This window comes from Parasteatoda tepidariorum, chromosome 8, assembly GCF_043381705.1.
Source record: "Parasteatoda tepidariorum isolate YZ-2023 chromosome 8, CAS_Ptep_4.0, whole genome shotgun sequence".
NCBI classification, from domain to species: Eukaryota; Metazoa; Arthropoda; class Arachnida; order Araneae; family Theridiidae; genus Parasteatoda; species Parasteatoda tepidariorum.
The window spans coordinates 6,868,487-6,886,356 of record NC_092211.1 but is presented as its reverse complement, the minus strand read 5'-3'; the positions used below and the strand labels follow the sequence as shown (position 1 = coordinate 6,886,356).

At 27.9% G+C, this 17,870-nt stretch overlaps 1 protein-coding gene across 1 annotated transcript in view; it reads left to right on the top strand.

Moving 5' to 3' along the window:
- Positions 1–17,870, top strand: part of LOC107450838 (uncharacterized) — a 57,654-nt gene that overhangs the window by 761 nt on the left and 39,023 nt on the right. The window contains exons 2-6 of the mRNA XM_043048299.2: positions 395–554; positions 5,647–6,542; positions 9,881–9,987; positions 12,802–12,896; positions 15,493–15,676. Coding sequence (XP_042904233.1) covers positions 395–554; positions 5,647–6,542; positions 9,881–9,987; positions 12,802–12,896; positions 15,493–15,676 — 1,442 coding nt within the window. The remainder of the gene's footprint in view (positions 1–394; positions 555–5,646; positions 6,543–9,880; positions 9,988–12,801; positions 12,897–15,492; positions 15,677–17,870) is intronic.

The window sequence follows — 17,870 nt, the reverse complement described above, 5'->3', positions numbered from 1 at the left end:
AGGACTGACTTAAGAGATCAGAAGTGTAAACGGCGAAAAAAAAACCCCTTTTACCTCTTTTCTAACAAAATTCAACTTTCGCATAGATATACAAATAAAGTAACCAATCAGGTTTTAAAATTTTGGTGGCGTGATTAGACGTTTAAAATAATCTCCCCGAAATATCTTCCGGAAACCTAGTATGGCGAAATTAAAAAAAATCACCATGAGGTGAACTATTCTAGGATCAATTCGCTTTTCCTATTCTCAAAGGTAAAATAGGATTCTTTTGCAGAAAATGCTATCCATGATTTATGTATTACCTTGTTGTTGAATGATTAGTATGCAACAAATGTTTTGCTTACAAAACTATGCAATTTCTATGTTAATTTTTTTTCTTTTTTTTAAATTACAGGCACCTGTTAAATCATTCTATTTGAACATTTCCACCAGGCCCCCAATAAGCAAGAGAAAAGTGCATAAGCTTGGTCTGAAAAAGTGGGAAACTTCTCTGGAGGATTTTAATGAAAATAAAAAATCACTAAGTTTTTCATCTTTAAAATCAAATACTTTAAGTAAGTAACTATTTTGTGTTATGCTACCATCTGTTCTGTTTGTCAGTGATGGGCATCATTCACGTAAATTTTATTCATGTCTAAATTCAGTCAGAATAAATTTATTCTGAATGATTATTCATATGCAAATTTAGTCATTATTCATCATTCATTTTGCAAATTTTTGAATAATGATTGATGAATAAATCATTAGTCATTAATAATTTTTCTGATTAAAATCTTCAACAAACAGTGAAAAATGCAAGCATTCAGTTTGTATGCATGTATATGTATATGTCAACATATTTTTACGTACCTAGAATGAATGTTTAAACAAATATTTTTAAAATGATATGGAACAATTAAAACTGGTTAATTGATTTTAAATATTGTTTGACTTAATGATTTAAATTGCTTGAGTTGTTATTAGTGACCATAATAATTAAGGTTTCGAAATTTAGATGACTTACAAAAATTTTATATATTGTATTGTATTATATATTTAGATATACATATAGTGTACTTATATACATACATTGGGCAAACCTGTATGCACATTTGTACAGAACATGTATGTCCAATATATGTATGCACATAATTATAATTAATTTATGTTGAATTTATGTAGGTACATATGTACAATGTATGCATGTCGAATGTATGTATGTATATATGTACAGTGTATGTATAATTACTATACATATATAGTGTGCATACGTAAATACAGACATTGAAAAAAGTAATCCTTATTACAGGTATTTGATTATATAGCTGTAACTTCCTATAATTGATGCCCAACTCTTTTATGTACGTCTGTTCCAATCTATATGGAGGTACATTGTATGAGCTAACTAACATATATACATTGCTTTTACATAGTGCATACATAAGTAAATTGTGTGAAAAACAAATTATTTGTATATACCCCTTTGTATGTGTTTTGTGCATATACATGTATGTACTTGATATGCACTTAGATTTTTAGTTACAGACATACATACGTTTGCTTACATACTTGCATATGTATGTACATGTGCATGCATGCATACTAATTTACATTGTGTGTACTACTCATTTATGAATGTACCCATAATTTAATTACGACTAATTTCTACTCGGAAGTATTTTATATACTCCGATAGTATGAGCTTTTGGAGCCATTTAGAAAAGTTTCACTGTGATACTCATCCAATTTTATGTTTCCTTATTCATTTGCTAACTACTCTTCAGAAGATGGGTTTTGAGATTTTATTTTGGTGGGTACCAAGCAATATTGGTATTCCAGGGAATGACCTAGCCGACTCAGCTGCACGATCTGCCACAACTGCTTTAACATTGTCCATACCTTTCTCTGATGTAAAACTGCATATTCAGAAATTTGTGACATCATTGTGGCAACAACAGTGGGATCTCAAAGTTTTTAATAAATTGCATAGCATTAAACCCTATTTGCCAGTACTGCCCTTGCGTAGTGCTGATGTAAAGCTTACACGTCTTCGAATTAGTCATGCCCGGTTAACACACCTCCGCTTACTGTTTGGAGAGGCTCCTCCTCTATGCAGTACCTGTAATGTTCCTCTCTCGATTCATTACATTTTAATAATATGTCCATGTTTTAACCAACTTCGTTTAACGTTTTTGTGAGTTCTATTTTATGCATGCAGGATTTGTTAGATGATATTCACCATCCTAACATTTTTGCATATTTACATGCTGTTGGTATTTTTAACTGTACATAAATGTTTTGATTCATCTGCAATTTTATTCACTTCAGCAAACAACTTTTTTCACTTACTTCGTGTATTTTATGTCGTATTTAGAACTTTTTATCTGATTTCATTCTTACCCTTTTATGTGATTTTATTTTTACCTTTTATCTGATTCTATTTATAAATTTATACCATTTTATCAGTTATAATTGTACGACAGTGAAAGTGGTGCATGTACTTTATCTTTTGAACTGTTTTACCGTATTGTTTGGCGCAGCATGTCCTCTTTTGGACTTTGTGCCACTAAACCCTACATTCAGTTCAATTCAATTGTACACATAATTTATACATAGTATGTATACTTGTACATACTATGTGCATAAAAATGGATATACTATGTAATAATTAAGTATGAAAACATTTAACTTTTTTTACTTATTCATGCAAGCATTAATATACAGTGTTTGTTCGTAAATATACGCATAAACATACAGCATAGTTAAATATGCATGTATGTACAACATATTAATGTATTTGTGCAGTTGCTATTTTTATAATTATTTGTATTCGAGATTACTTGTAATCGTTAGATTATGATTGCTGGTAAAAATGACTGCATATAATTGCAAACATTGATTGCTTAAAATAAAAGATTTCGGTCATTTGTAACCATATATTGCATCTTGTTGTGATTACAGGTAATCATAATCACTTTTTATCTGAAATCGTTACTTATAAAAAAGATTATAAGTAGTTTATGTACTTTTTACTTGTAGTTTTCACAATCGTAGTCATTTTTAGTTTTCCTTGCTCATTTCCGTTGAGCAGTGAAATTATTAACTTATTCTTGACTAATGAATAAAGAAGAATGATTGAAAATAATGAATTATTTATTCTTTATTCAAATATTTCTGTCTAATGAACAAATTTTTATTCATTATTCAAGAAGATTTTAAATAATTATTCATTATTCTGAATGACGAATGCCCATCTCTGCTGTATGTATTGTATTAGCATAGCTGCCAACTCTACTGGATTTTGCCAGTTTCACTTTGTCTACTGGCTTAATAAAAATTCTCATGGTTTTTGCACATTTCAAAAAAATTCTTTAAAATTGAGTAAGTTTCCTAAAAAATCCCTATCAAAATAGAATTTTTTGAACAGATTATTGCTTCCTTGAATATATGAATAAGTAATACAAATACATAATGAAGCAATCCTCATTTATAGAAATCAGTTAAAAACTCTTTTTGTTCTAAAATATTCAGTTTATTTTTATTCAGAACTCCCTTTTTAACTTAATTTAAAAAAAAAAATTAAACTATTTTGATGAATTAAATACGTATTACTATTCAAAATTATGAGTGAACGTAATACATGACATTTCAAGCACATTTAATGGCAATCATGATTGGAAAATATTAGTTTTTAAATTTTGATGACTATAAAAATCCCTAAAATTCCTCAAATGTAAAATATTTATTACATATTGCAACAATTATCATGAAATTTATATTACTTTCTGAAATCTACTGGATTTTTTCCTAATAATGTTGGCGGTTATGTATTAGTATGCTTTATAATCTTATTTTAAAAAAAGCAAAGTTTTTGTTGTGTACTCTTTCTGGATACTTCTAAATAAATAGATGATGGGTTCAATCCCAGGGCCCCGTGTAGTAAATGGTGACTGGCGCACATTAAATCTGTCGAGTTTCAAAGTCCTACATGTCCCCATAACAAATCCATACCTCTGGGGGTACTGATCCAGGAGTTTCCTTCTCTTCTGGATTGGTTCAAAATTACAAGACTACAAAGCTGAACATTAGTGTCGTAAACCCAAAATTTGGTTGGCTGTTTAACAACGGATATAAAATAAATGAACTAGATGAGAACATACTAGCATCATGTACGAACATTTAATGACAACTTCCGATGGAAAACTAGGTGGAATACCTAAAACATATTCTCAGAGCTGATTGTATTCCAGGAATATCCCCGAATTCCGTTTTTTTTTTTTTTTTTTTTGTACTATCCTTTCTCGTTTAAAAATTAGGAGCTGGATATATGATTTTTCTGGGAATACCGTGGAATTCAAGAAACTTATAATCCGACGAAATTTTCACGAAATTCCTTAATCTAACATTTGAGTTTTGGAAAGTTTCCCTAATTCCCACTAACGAAACGCTTACATACACATGATTCTTTTACCAAAGGGCAGAAATTCGGCAATTGATTCTTCTGGTTAGGTGGGATTTTGAATATTTGAAACCGCCGAATTCACTAATATCGCGATTCCTATTCACACGGTTTGAATATCAAACATCGATTTTCGTATTTACCTCATTTAAGTTACACGTTGCGATTTGTATTGACATGGTTTTAAAATCGCATGTCGTGATTCATATTCATGTCATTTTAAAATCAAATATTGCCTTTCATATTCATGCAATTTTAAAACTTTAGAGTCGTGATTTATATTCACACAATTTCAAAAATCCAACATCACGATTCTTGTAAGAACTGAGCTTTTTCCTGAATTAGTTAGTATAAAGGTGTGATTCTCATCATTGGTAGGTAATTTAATTATAAATTTTATTTTTGAAAAAATATTACGTTAAATACGAAACATGAATTAATATCGATTTGTTGCTCATAAAATTTTCAGGGTTTTTAACTTTCTGTCACAATTACCCCTGTATTCTAATACAAGGTTGGAATTAACGTTTATCAGTTATCAAGGAAATTGTAGCCACATTTCTCTTTGTTTTCTTTGTAACAAAGTTTGTATAAATTTATCCCAGAAAGGCATGTAACCTTTCGGCAACCTTGTGTCGGAGTTTTCTTTTTGTCGCGGAAATGTTTGTACTAAAAAACCTTTCTTTAATAAAGCAAAAATATTGCGGTTTTAAACCTTTCATCCTAAAAGGATTAAAAATTATTTTTTAAAGCTTTTATGAAATGTATTGGCACTGATGTCCACAATGACGTTTTAGCTGACGTCGCACTAGCGATAGGACCAAATTGCTTTGTCCATTAAAATTTCGTGACGAGGTGGATTTTAACTGAGCATGCAAGACTTTTCTAAAAGAAACCTTATAATGACCTAGATTTAAGATTATTTTCACCTTGAGACTAGCTTTATTCAAGGATTTTTTCACGCTTGAAAACTCTAAGTTAACTTCAATTTAAGGTTTTTATAGAGAAAGTTGTTTTCCAAGGTTTTCGATTAGAGTAATGTGCCTAAAATAGAGAAGATTGTCACATATCTCGTTTTCAGGTACTGTATTACAAACCTTTTTAGGTTTACATTAAAAGGTTTTTGTTGAGTGAAAATAAACCTCATTGTGCTATCTGGGATATCATTTACTGTTTGTATATAAATTATATTTCTTTTTTTGTTTAAGGTAAGGAGCTAAATCTCTGCAAAAGGAAAATATTTTTCGAAAATGCTCACAAATCTCTGAAAAGAAAATCTATATCCGAAAAAAATATTATCGAAACTGATCTTTTATGCTTAAACAATCGGCCATTTCGCCCTTCAATCCAGCAGAAGGAAAAAAAGATAAATATTAATTTTAATATTCAAGCTACATTTGAGACTGTTAACTGGGATTCCAAACCCAAATTCGAGCAGAATGCATTTTCAGAAAATACTTTTAAAAAAAGGAAATCTGTGTTCAATCAAAGCACCATCGACTCTGATTTTTTGTGTTTAAAAGACCAGTCGAAACCTCGTTGTTGTTCCTCCTCTGTACGATTTCCACAAAAAGAAAAAAGAGCTCTACAAAATGCTAATTACAATCTTTGCAACAGTAAAGGGGAGAGAAAGACACTCAATTTTAAATATGATGACATTGTGCTGTGTGATTCTAATCCTAAGGAACATGCTATAGGTGAAAAAGTTGGAGATGTGCTGCATGATTTTAATCCTAAGCATCAATCAATTGGTGAAAAGGTTGAAGATGTGCTGCGTGATTTTAATCTCAAGCAACATTCAATAGGTGAAAAAGTTGGAGATGTGCTGTGTGATTTTAATCCTAAGCAACATTCAATAAGTGAAAAAGTTGATGTTCTGCTTGAATTTAATCCTAAGCAACATTCAATAGGTGAAAAAGATGGAGATGTAAAAAGGCCTAAACATAATTTTGTCATTCCAGAAGAATTTTCTTGCAATAATAATGTTCAAGTTTTATCTAAAAGTGCTTTAACTGAAAGTTTCAAAACTGTTGAAAGTTTAAAGGAGGAAAAGCATGTAACAAAGATTGATCTCCCGGAAGACGTTAGAAATTTGTTTAAGACTGTAAGTATGTTTAATTCTTGTTATATTCCACCAACAAACAGGGTGCTTTTTTTAAAAAATTACTTAAAGGTGCTTATTTTTGATTTATGTTTTTTAAAAGCCTTTATAGTGCTTACTTTTCTATTTTTCAAAAAGAGATTTTTTCTTTGTCTTGTTGATTGTCGTCATAAATTACAAAAAGAGCATGGTTTTCTCAATTTTCTCTGCAATATTTATCAAAAACTAATTATTTTATCATGGTTATATAAAGTTTTTGAATATGTTTTTGTGTTTCTTTGATTTTATGTTTCTATATTTTAAACTTTAAATGATGGAAAAAAATAATTTTTATTACTACACATATCCTAGTTATGATTTTTTTGGGGGGAGGGGAAAGTGATTAATAATATTTTTGGGGTGCTTTTAAAGTGCTTAAAAGGTGCTTATTTATTGCTGTAAAATCTGGCTACGCACCCTGAACAAATTTTTAAGTTCTGAAGAACACTTGTCTTGTTTGAGATACAAATTACTAAGAACATTAGTTTTTAGTAGAAATATTGACTGAGGTAGAATTTTTTCTGTCTTGTGACCCCCCGTCGCAGAATCGTTGGCGCAGAACGCTACCGAGTTCTTTCAGAAAGATTTTTCTTTAGGGAAATAAAAAATTTTAGTTTTTTTTTCTGCAGAAATTTTTGAAAAATTTTGTCTTTTCTTCAGAATTATATTCAAAAGATGTCTTTCTCGCTTTTCAGAGTTGGAAAAAAAATGCTTATGACTTTTCTATTATCATTTGAGAATGATGAAAAATAAAAAATAATGAAGTAAAAAAATTTGGTTTTCTTTTCAGTAGAAATTTTCGTTCAATTTTTTTTCATGCTGTTATTACTACTGATTTCCGCATAGCTTTTAAAATACGATATTTTTAATACCATATTATTTATTACAACAACTGAATCTCGAAATGAAAACTCGGATTTAGTAACCCCTTTTTGGAGAGTCGGATTCGCTCTTTTCTGTAGTTACTGCTACAGATTTTACTATTTTTTAATTTTTTGAATGTGATGATGAATTACAAAGCTGGAAAAAGGAAATAATTATCTGTGATAATGGCATTTTTTTTTTTAAATTCAAGGTTGTCATAGGCGACTACAATTCAACTATTAGCAACTATTTTCTTCATGAGTAACTTTTTTCATTTCAAAAGGCTAAAAAAACAACTATATTCAGGAAAAAGTGACTATTGGGAGACTTTTCTGTACTTTTTACAACGTTTTTTTAGCATAAATTGGGTTATGCACTGGGGTCGATGCGAGCTTCTGAACACACTAAATTTTTTCTTCTTAAAAAATAGAAAATTTTGAAAATCTTAATAGCTAATTTGATTCATCACTTTTTTAATTCGTTCAATTTGCACAGAATCCATTGCAAGTCTATTTCGTTTCTCAATCGCCTTTTCAACGGTTATTGCTACTAAGTTCTGCCTGATTTTAAAAAACCTAATTTTTTAATACGATATTACGATGCGTGAACTGCAAATTTAAGTAATCACTTTTCACAATCTATATATAATATGTTTGCAAAATCTGTTAATGATAGAAGGGAAATTGTTTTTAAAAAGTATGTTTTTTTTAATGANTTAGTAACCCCTTTTTGGAGAGTCGGATTCGCTTTTTTCTGTAGTTACTGCTACATGATTTCACTATTTTTTAATTTTTTGAATGTGATGATGAATTACAAAGCTGGAAAAAGGAAATAATTATCTGTGATGATGGATTTTTTTTTTTTTTTTTTAAATTCAAGGTTGCCATAGGCGACTACAATTCAACTATTAGCAACTATTTTCTTCATGATGAGGTGACAATGGCAACTTTTTTCGTTTCAAAAGGCTAAAAAAGCAACTATATTCAGGCTATTGGGAGACTTTTCTGTACTTTTTGCAAGGTTTTTTAGCATAAATTGGGTTATGCACTGGGGTCGATGCGAGCTTCTGAATACACCAAATTTTTTCTTCTTAAAAAATAGAAAATTTTGAAAATCTTAATGGCTAATTTGATTCATCACTTTTTAATTCGTTCAATTTGCACAGAGTCCATTGCAAGTCTATTTCGTTTCTCGATCGCCTTTTCAACGATTATTGCTACAAAGTTCTGCCTGATTTTAAAAAACCTGATTTTTTAATGCGATATTACGATGCGTGAACTGCAAATTTAAGTAATCACTTTTCACCATCTATGTATAATATGCTTGTAAAATCTGTTATTGATAGAAGGGAAAATGTTTTTAAAAAGTATGTTTTTTTTAATGAAAAAGTATTTTTTTGAATAAATTCTTGCAGTTTTAACTACAAGAATTTATTCAAAAAAATACTTTAATTTTCTGCTGATAAACAAAAATTTTTTTATCTGAAAATTTAGTGCTAGAACACTAATGTTTGTATAAAAATTATCATATTTGCCAACAACTTGACTAAATGGATCGGTATATGGCAATTAAATCATTTAATAAAATGTCATATTTTTAATGAAAGTTTGTTCTTGATTATGTTTGGCAATTATTTTCATAGTTTTTGGCAGCTATTTTCATTCTTTAGGCTACTAAACGCAACTATTTTATTCACCCTGTGGCAGAATTTTTTAGGGCTTTCTGCGAGAAACCTCTCTAGCACCAATATCTTTCTGCAAAATGCTTTTAATAATAACTAATATACATGTTATTAATTAAATTTAAAGTAACATACTTACAAAGCCTATTTGGATAAAATATTGAAATTTATTGTATGTATTTTTTTTTGTTTAAATGAATATGTAATGTTTTTTTATTTTAATATCATGTGCGATATTCTCAAAGTTTGTAAGTGGGGAAAACGCCAATTATTTCTTTTTTCGCATTTCGTAAATCATCATCACATAAAAAAATATGATAATTAAAAATCGTAAAATCAGTGAAAGAAAAGAAAACCTAATTTTATTTATCTCAAAAGGGAATTTAAAAAAAATAACGAGCATTTCTTCCCCTCTGATGCGTGAAAAAGGTATCTCATGCGAATAGTTGTGGAGGAAAAGAAATCTTTCAGACGTTTCTGCAGAAAAGAAATTTTTTGCTTCAATATTCTTTAATTTTCATTCTTCTCAAATACGAAATAAAAAATTAAAAACATTTCTTATCCCCTCTGATGCGCGAAAAATGCATCTTTGAATTTTAATTTTAAAGAAAAAATTTTTTACCTTCTAAAGGAAAACTCTTTCTGCAAGAACTCTGTAACGTTCTGCGACAATGTTGCCACAATTCTACCACAGGTTTTTTTTTTCTGTGGCAACCGTAATTTATTTATAAGTTTAATTATTTTTTTTATTTTTTAGGATGCTAAATGTTCCTCTATTGGCGTTGGAAGTGAATGGATTCATTCTCTTGAACATATCCTTCAAAATCATTCGCAGGGGAAGAAGAAAATTCAAAACTTAATTGTGTAACTCCTTTTTTGTCTAAACTTTTCTTTTTGAAAGTGTTTTGCCTAAAATTTTTATCCCGTGATAAGTTAATCTTTCCATTTTACTAAAGACAAAAATGAAAGCGTTCCTATTTAAAATTCATAAGACCTCTAATAATTTAAGAAGTAGAACTAATATCTAAAGTATAATACTAACTAACTATTGATTTTTCTTTTTGTACAATAATGGTTTTGTTTTAATTTTTGGTTTTTGTCTAAATCCTATTGATTTTATTTGTTTTTTAATATTTTCATTCTAAGAGCATTAGAGTATTTTTTTTTTAGGATTTATGTTTTTTTTTTTTTTTAATATACGGTACTGGTCAAAAGTTAAGACTGACTCTTGAATTTTTAAAAATGAATGAATAACAATATTTTTAAACTAGAAATCGCAACAAATTAACTTTTATTTGACAAATATAGTTATACTTATGCGGTTAGTACAGTAGGGAACCGATTATCCGGAACGATCGGGACCATCGCTATTCCGGATAACTGATTTTTCCGGTTTTCTGAAGCGCTACAAAAAACCGTTTTTTTATTGTTAAACCCAACTAAAAAAGAAATTTTTTTTTTTGGAAATAATCTTAAAAAGAAGAAAAAACGATGAAGTAATACACTAATGATTATTTCCAAAATGATGGTAAGGTGAACATCTTTCAAAAAAGAAAGAAAAATCCTAAAATCTTAAGAGGAAAAATTTTTTTTTTTAAAAAATGGCNGTATTGCATATTGTTGACCTTTCTATCAATTTTCGCAACGTTCATATTGTGTAGCGTTTTTAAAAAGTGCTTATTTTCAATTTCCATTTTTTAAAAGCCCTTAAAGGGGTTGTTTTTTTTTATTTGGGGTTTGTGAAAAGTGCTTAATTTTCTATCTTTTAAAAAAAGTTTTTTTCTTTGCCGTATTGATTGTCTTTTTTAAATTACAAAGAGTGCATGATTTTCACAATTTTGTCTGCAACATTTATCAAAAACTAGCTATTTTATTAAGATTATGTAAAGTTTTTGAAAATGTTTTTGGATTTTATTGATTTTATGTTTATAAATTAAGAGCTTTGAGTGATAGAAAAAAAAATTTAATTTTTTTAGTGCTTAAAAAGTACTTAAAAGGTGCTTATTTTTTATTAAAAAAATCTGGCTATGCACCCTGGAAGAATTATGCACTCAAATTTAGGTTAATATAATGTACAAGTTATACAAAACAACAATTTTTATATGAAAAATTGATAAAAATTATAAGTACATAGCTGCCAACTCTACTGGATTTTCCAGTAGACTACTGGATTTTGCCAGTTTCTCCTGGTCTACTGGTTTATTTGAAATTCTCCTGGTTTTTGTACAATTTAGAAAATTCCAAAAATTGAGTAAGTTTCCTTAAAAAATCCCTTTTGAAATTAATTTTTTGTGCAGATTATTGCTTGAATAATTAAAAAGTATTACTAATACATAATGAAGTGAACTTCATTTATAGAAATCAGTCGAAAACTTTTTTTGTTCTAAAATGTTCAGTTTATTTTTACTCACAGTAATCTTTTTAAATTACTTTTAAAAAATCTTTGAACTATGTTTGGTGAATTAAATGCCTATTAATGTTCAAAATTATGAGTAAATGCAATACATAACATTTCAAGTATGTTTAATGCCAATCATAACTATAGAATATTGCAGTTTTTCTACTTTGATGACTAAGAAAATCCCTAGAATTTCCTACTTCTAAAATATTTAGTACATTATGCAACAATTATCGTGAAATTTATATTATTTCGTAAAATCTACTGGATTTTTTTCTCTCTATGTTGGCAGCTATGCAAGTAAAAGAAAAGAATCTCCACATTTTTTAGTTTTACTGTTATTGTAATTTTTTTTTTTGGCCTATCTGTATTTTTTATCAATTTTTCATGTAATGTTTGTTTCAAATCCAGAAAATGAGCTTCCAAATAATTAGCTTCAAGTGTTTTAGACAAATAACTAAAATTGCATATGATTTTACAACTTTTAAATTTAAAAAAAAAAAATTAAATTATGCTATATCAAATGTAAAAATATGAAAAAGGATTTTTTTATTGTAAATAAATTTTTATGAGAAAGATTGTAGGCGAAACTATAAGCATGACTGATAAACTTTAAACCTCACTTAAAGCTACATTTAAAATGAATTCAAATCAATTGAGCCTAATTTGTAAGTTGTAAAACACCAATTTGAAAAAAAAAAAAATTTTTTTTTAAGAGCGGCTCATTGATGCCCTCATTTTATGACCAGAATTCAAAACATGATGTAGATATTCAAAGTAATTACAAGTAGTTAAAAATGTGTTAAGATTTATAAATTTAAGTAAATTTTCTTTTTTTTTTTAAATATTTTTTTTTTACTTTATGAAAATTGCTTTAAGATCTAACAGTTCTAATGTGAGAAAGGTGCTATATAAAAAATGAAAAGAAGTTTAAAAAAACCTCTACAAAAAAAAAAAAAAAAAAAAAAAATTTGTTTCTTAGGTTCGCTGTCAGCTAATGTTTAAATTGACAAATATTGCTTTTTGATAATACTTTGAAAGAAATTTTTTTAAAAAATTCTTGCTTGTTGAAAATTTTGCTTCTGCAACATCTACCAACTATTAATGACAGTTCTACTATTAATTATAGTTAGAATTAAATTATAATTTAATTTTTGCTGTTTTGTTTTTTAAAAAAAATGAATGCAATTTAGTTCTTATATGCTAGTACATTTCTGTTAGCATATTTCCAATATTATTTATGACGTGGCTAATATTTGCCAAAACCTTTCTCTTTGTAGTGGAGGATATTGCGAACAGATTCTCAAATTTCAAAGGCGTGAATTGTCAGAAAAAGCTATTTGCGAACACACGAATGGATTGAAAGCTGAAACAGGTATTTATCCTGTAATTTCTAGAGATTGAAAATATTTTTGTCATTATTGTTAGCAATTAAGTATTCTGAAACCTTGACTGTTCATAGCTTTACTCTTAAGAAACAGATTTGTTTCCATAATAAATATTTACATGCAAATAGGAATTATGGATTAATTATGTTACATGTAAAAGTAAAAGAAATATTAATTATGTTACATGTAAAACTAAAATAGGTATTTGTAGGTTTGTCCTGAAATTTCTGAAAAATAAAAATATTTTTGTCATTATTGTTAGCAATTAAGTATTTTAGAACATGGACTGTTCATAGTTATACTCTTAGGAAACAGTTTTGTTTCCATAATTAATATTTAAATGTTGACTTTTTATTTATGAATTACACCATAGAATTCTATGGGTCCAAGTTCCTATTTTCAAATTAGGTACTTTCTCAAAAATTGTGCTTTTAAAATGGGTATTTTCACAAAAAACTTATAAAATCAAAATGTGTTTCCGTAAATTTTTTGAATTTTTATTTGGTATTGGGTACTTTCACGAAAAATATATTTTATTACACTAATGGTGAATTATTTCTTTGATATTTTATGTTTTCAATGAGGTAATAAAAGAATATATTTATCAAATAGTATTCAAAAAAGATTTTTTTATAAATTTGCATTTTCAATTTAGCTCGCAATTCATATATCTTACTTTCTAGATTTATATTTGTAATTCAGATAATCTTAAAGTAATTTCCTATTTAATTGAACAAAAATGCTAATAAAAATATTAAAAAAATGCTAAATTTAATTGAATCCGTGACTACCTCTTTTATCAAATTTTTTTTCTTTTTTTTTTTTTACATTAACACTAAACATTCCATAACTGGTCCAACATACCAATAACCGTTTAAGAACTTTTGCATCAAAAATGCGCTTATCATCTGACCGTTTTTGCACATTTGACTTCATGACTTTTTCTAACAATTATATACAGTTAATAATCTATTATTTTATTTTGTTTGTTTCGGATAATACTTGTCGTATACCTATTTTTACCACAACCGGTCATTTGACCAGAAGAGCAATTTATTGCTCTATATGCTTATCGGATCAGAAATGATGATGTAATGTGTGTTCAACATATTGCATTCTATGAGTTGCACATTTTTGCTAAGACTGTTAAATAGTTAGTTCAATCAGAATAACTGTGAATTCAAATTTCAAGATAGTACCAAAAATTTTAGATTGGCATTTTTGAGTCAGAAAAAGTGACAAAAACTAAATGTTTTGGTAAGTAGCTTATATTTTGTTTTAATAGCTTTACTTCATTTCTAACTAACTGTAGTTTTTACCCAGAAAAGTGTCGAAACAATCAAGACAGCACAAGTTCTTAGAATAAATAATATTAATTATAAGAATAATAATTCTTATAGTTCTTATATGTTCTTATCAGGGTTGGCAAGATTTTGCCGCAGGTGGAAAAAACCATGGTAAATACCGGTAAAAACCGTCCTGGCAAAAACAGGTTTTTGCCAAGCAAATTGGCAAAAAGTGGCAAAAACCTATATTTTCCAAGATGAGAGGACAAAAACACATTTTTGATACAAAATTATTCCTAAAATTGAAATATATACTATGAATATAAATAATTACAAAAAAATTAACAAAATTATTATTCCATAATTAAATGATAATGTAATAATATATCATTTTAGTAGTTTAAAACATTATTGATTGGAAAATTTGTGATTATTCTCTTTTTTCCAGTGAAATGAACTTATTTTAAATTAATATAACTATAATTTAAAGCATAAAATATCTATCAACATGTGTAGTTAATTATTGTACAAATAATAATTTTTTATAATAAATAATAATATTATACAAATAATAATATTTATTTATTTGTAAAAAAACTTTTATTTTAGGATTCTGAAATGAAAAGAGATCAAAAACTTTCAATCTTTTAAAAATTATTACCCTTATATTAATTGTTAATATGTTAAAAATAATTTTTTCATGTAATGTATCAAAATTATTATTCCTTATGATTGATTTAAATTTGTTTCAAGTATTTTGTAATAATATTTAATCAGTAGTTTAGATAATTTGGTTTTTGCCGGTTCTTACCAGTTTTTGCCGGTTTTTACCAGGTTTTTGCCACTGTCCTGGCAAAAACCCCTTTTTGCCGGCAAAAACTCCAACCCTGGTTCTTATAATTCCTTATATATTCTTTTAATTATAACAATAATTATAAGAATTATAAAAATAATAATAATTAGAAGAAATATATGTGTGGAAAATGTACAATGGAAACACCCTGTATATATAAAAAATGCGTTGAGCAATGAATTAAAAATTCTTATTCTTTGTGTTTGTAATATATAAAAATTGACAATATACAATTTTGTTTAATTGTAATAAAGTTATTTTAGTTTAATTCCTTCATAACATCCATATTTAATACATTTAGTCAAGAAACATAAAGTCGGATCATTTGACCGGCTATGGTAGAAATAGGTATAGAAAAACTGTTGGTATGTTTAGTGTTAATGTCTTGATTTGATGAACAGGTTATCAAAGTGAAAGTTTTAATATACATTGTTCTTTTTTCAGAATCTGTACTCATGAGAATAAATTCCATAATCCACGATTGTGAAATAATTATCACCGAATGTTGTCTGCTTGATCAAGAAGAACTGAGAAAGGGTGACTCCTCTTATATTGCCCTCTTCCAAAAATCCTCTTTTAATAAACAACAGATGAAAACAGGGAAAGCTTTCCTACTCTCTCTACCTTGGTAAGGCATAGTTTGTATAAAGTGGTATAACTATTTCAACCAGGGGTGTGGTGTCATTGTTTAGGACAGGCACGGGTCAGTGAGAAAACGGGAATCTTTTTCTTTGCTCTATTGTGTTAGCCAAAGAGTGTAGAGAAGCTATCCTCCTTAAAATGCGCTATTCTTGTTTCCATAGCAGCAGGTGGCCTCTGACTTTATGGTGGGGAAGGTGTGTTCTTACTGTAGACTAACTATAACTTTGCTTTCTCATGACATATATACTTTGCTCAACATTTCCTGGACCCCATCCAGAATTGCAGCGACACGGCAAAATAGTTGCAGAATGTTTGTTGCAGAATTGATTGTTTTTTTTAGTAAATAAAAATTTACTTTTCTTTTCTGCAGAAACTTACACATAATTCTCATGATTCATGTATTTAGATAATCACTCTTTGACGCTCTCGATTTACTCAGATAGTATCGTGAATCGATGTAATACTTCAATTTTATTTTCAGTATTTATGTATATTGATTTTCACATGGATATTAAATATTCATTTCAAACAATATGGAAAATGTGAATCATGGCGTTTGAGTATTTACTTTAATAAGGCAACGATTTTATCAGATTTGTGGCGATTATTGCCATTGATTTCTCCAAAGTTTTTAAATCCGATATTTTTTACATAGTATTATTTATTACAACAACCTAATCTCAAAACGAAGCACACATTTGAGAATTTCGATTTATGTGATTTTGTCGTCGATCTTTTTTTCGACAATTACTACTACAGATTTCATGATTTTTTTATTTTTTTTATTGTGATGATTATTTACAAAATGCGATGAAGAAATAATTTGTGTATCCCTCCCTCCCAACAAAATGCGAGAATATCACCCATAATATTAGAATAAAAAATGGGAGCTCTCTAGTGCCAATGAAAATCATCACAATATAAATATACAATTAATGGATTATCATCATCAATGACTCGACAGCGCAGGGTGGGCCTTGGCCTTCTCAAGAAGTTTTTTCCAGGCTTGCCTTTTACCTGCTAGTTTTTTTAGTTTTTAAGACCAAAAGACCTTTTTCTAGGCCATCTGTTCATCTCAAATTTGACCTGCCTCTTTTCCGTGTGCCAACTGGTCTGGCATTGAAAATTCTTTTTGTGGTACAGTCTTCGTCCATTTTGATAACGTGGCCTGCCCATTTTATTCTTTGTCATTTAATAAAGTTAATAATGTCAGGTTCATTATATGAGTGATAACACTCGAGATTTGATCTTCTAAGTCACACACCATTTTTTTTTTTAAAAATTCCTCCAAAAATACTTCTTAAGACCTTTCTCTCAATTATATATTTATATTCTGATTATGAACGCAGATTTTTTTTTTTTTTTAAATTTATATTCCTATTTGAAAATTCTTTTCATGAAATTTTAAATGACCGTATGAAATATTAATAGTGTGTTTATTGTTTTTGTTATTATTATTATTGTTTATTGTTATTATTATTCTTCATTGTTATTATTATTCTTTATTGTTATTATTATTCTTTATTGTTATTATTATTCTTTATTGTTATTATTATTCTGAAGTGTTATTATTATTATATTATGGGAGTGCAATTGTCGTCCTCAAAATAACTTTCAATTTTTTTTGTAAATTTTAAGGACATGCCCTTGAAATCAAAATTATAACTTTGAATTAATTTGCAACCAGAATTATCTTAAAGAAAGAAAAAAATATGGATAAATAATCTAAAGAATTATATATCTTTTCTTTAATTTAAATATAAGGAAATAGAATAGAATTATAAGAAATTTACTTTTTTATATTTAACTTTTAAACTTAACATGCCGTAGTACTTGGTTTTTATAAAAGGGAAATATTGCAAATTCATAAAATAAGTTCTTTTACCGTTATTATAATCTTTAAAGTAACTTTACTACTAATCATCCAACAGATCTTTTATTAGCACACATTACAAGTACATTTATGCCAGAAATTTTTTTAGCATGTGTTAAAAAAACTATAACATTATTATAATTAGTATTAGAACATTTTTGAATTTTTAAAAAAATGGTGTGTGGCTTAGAAGATCAAATCTAGAGCTTTATCACTCATATAATAAACCTGACATTATTAACTTTATTAAATGACAAAGAATAAAATGGGCAGACCAGAATGAACGAAGACCGTACCAGAAAAATAT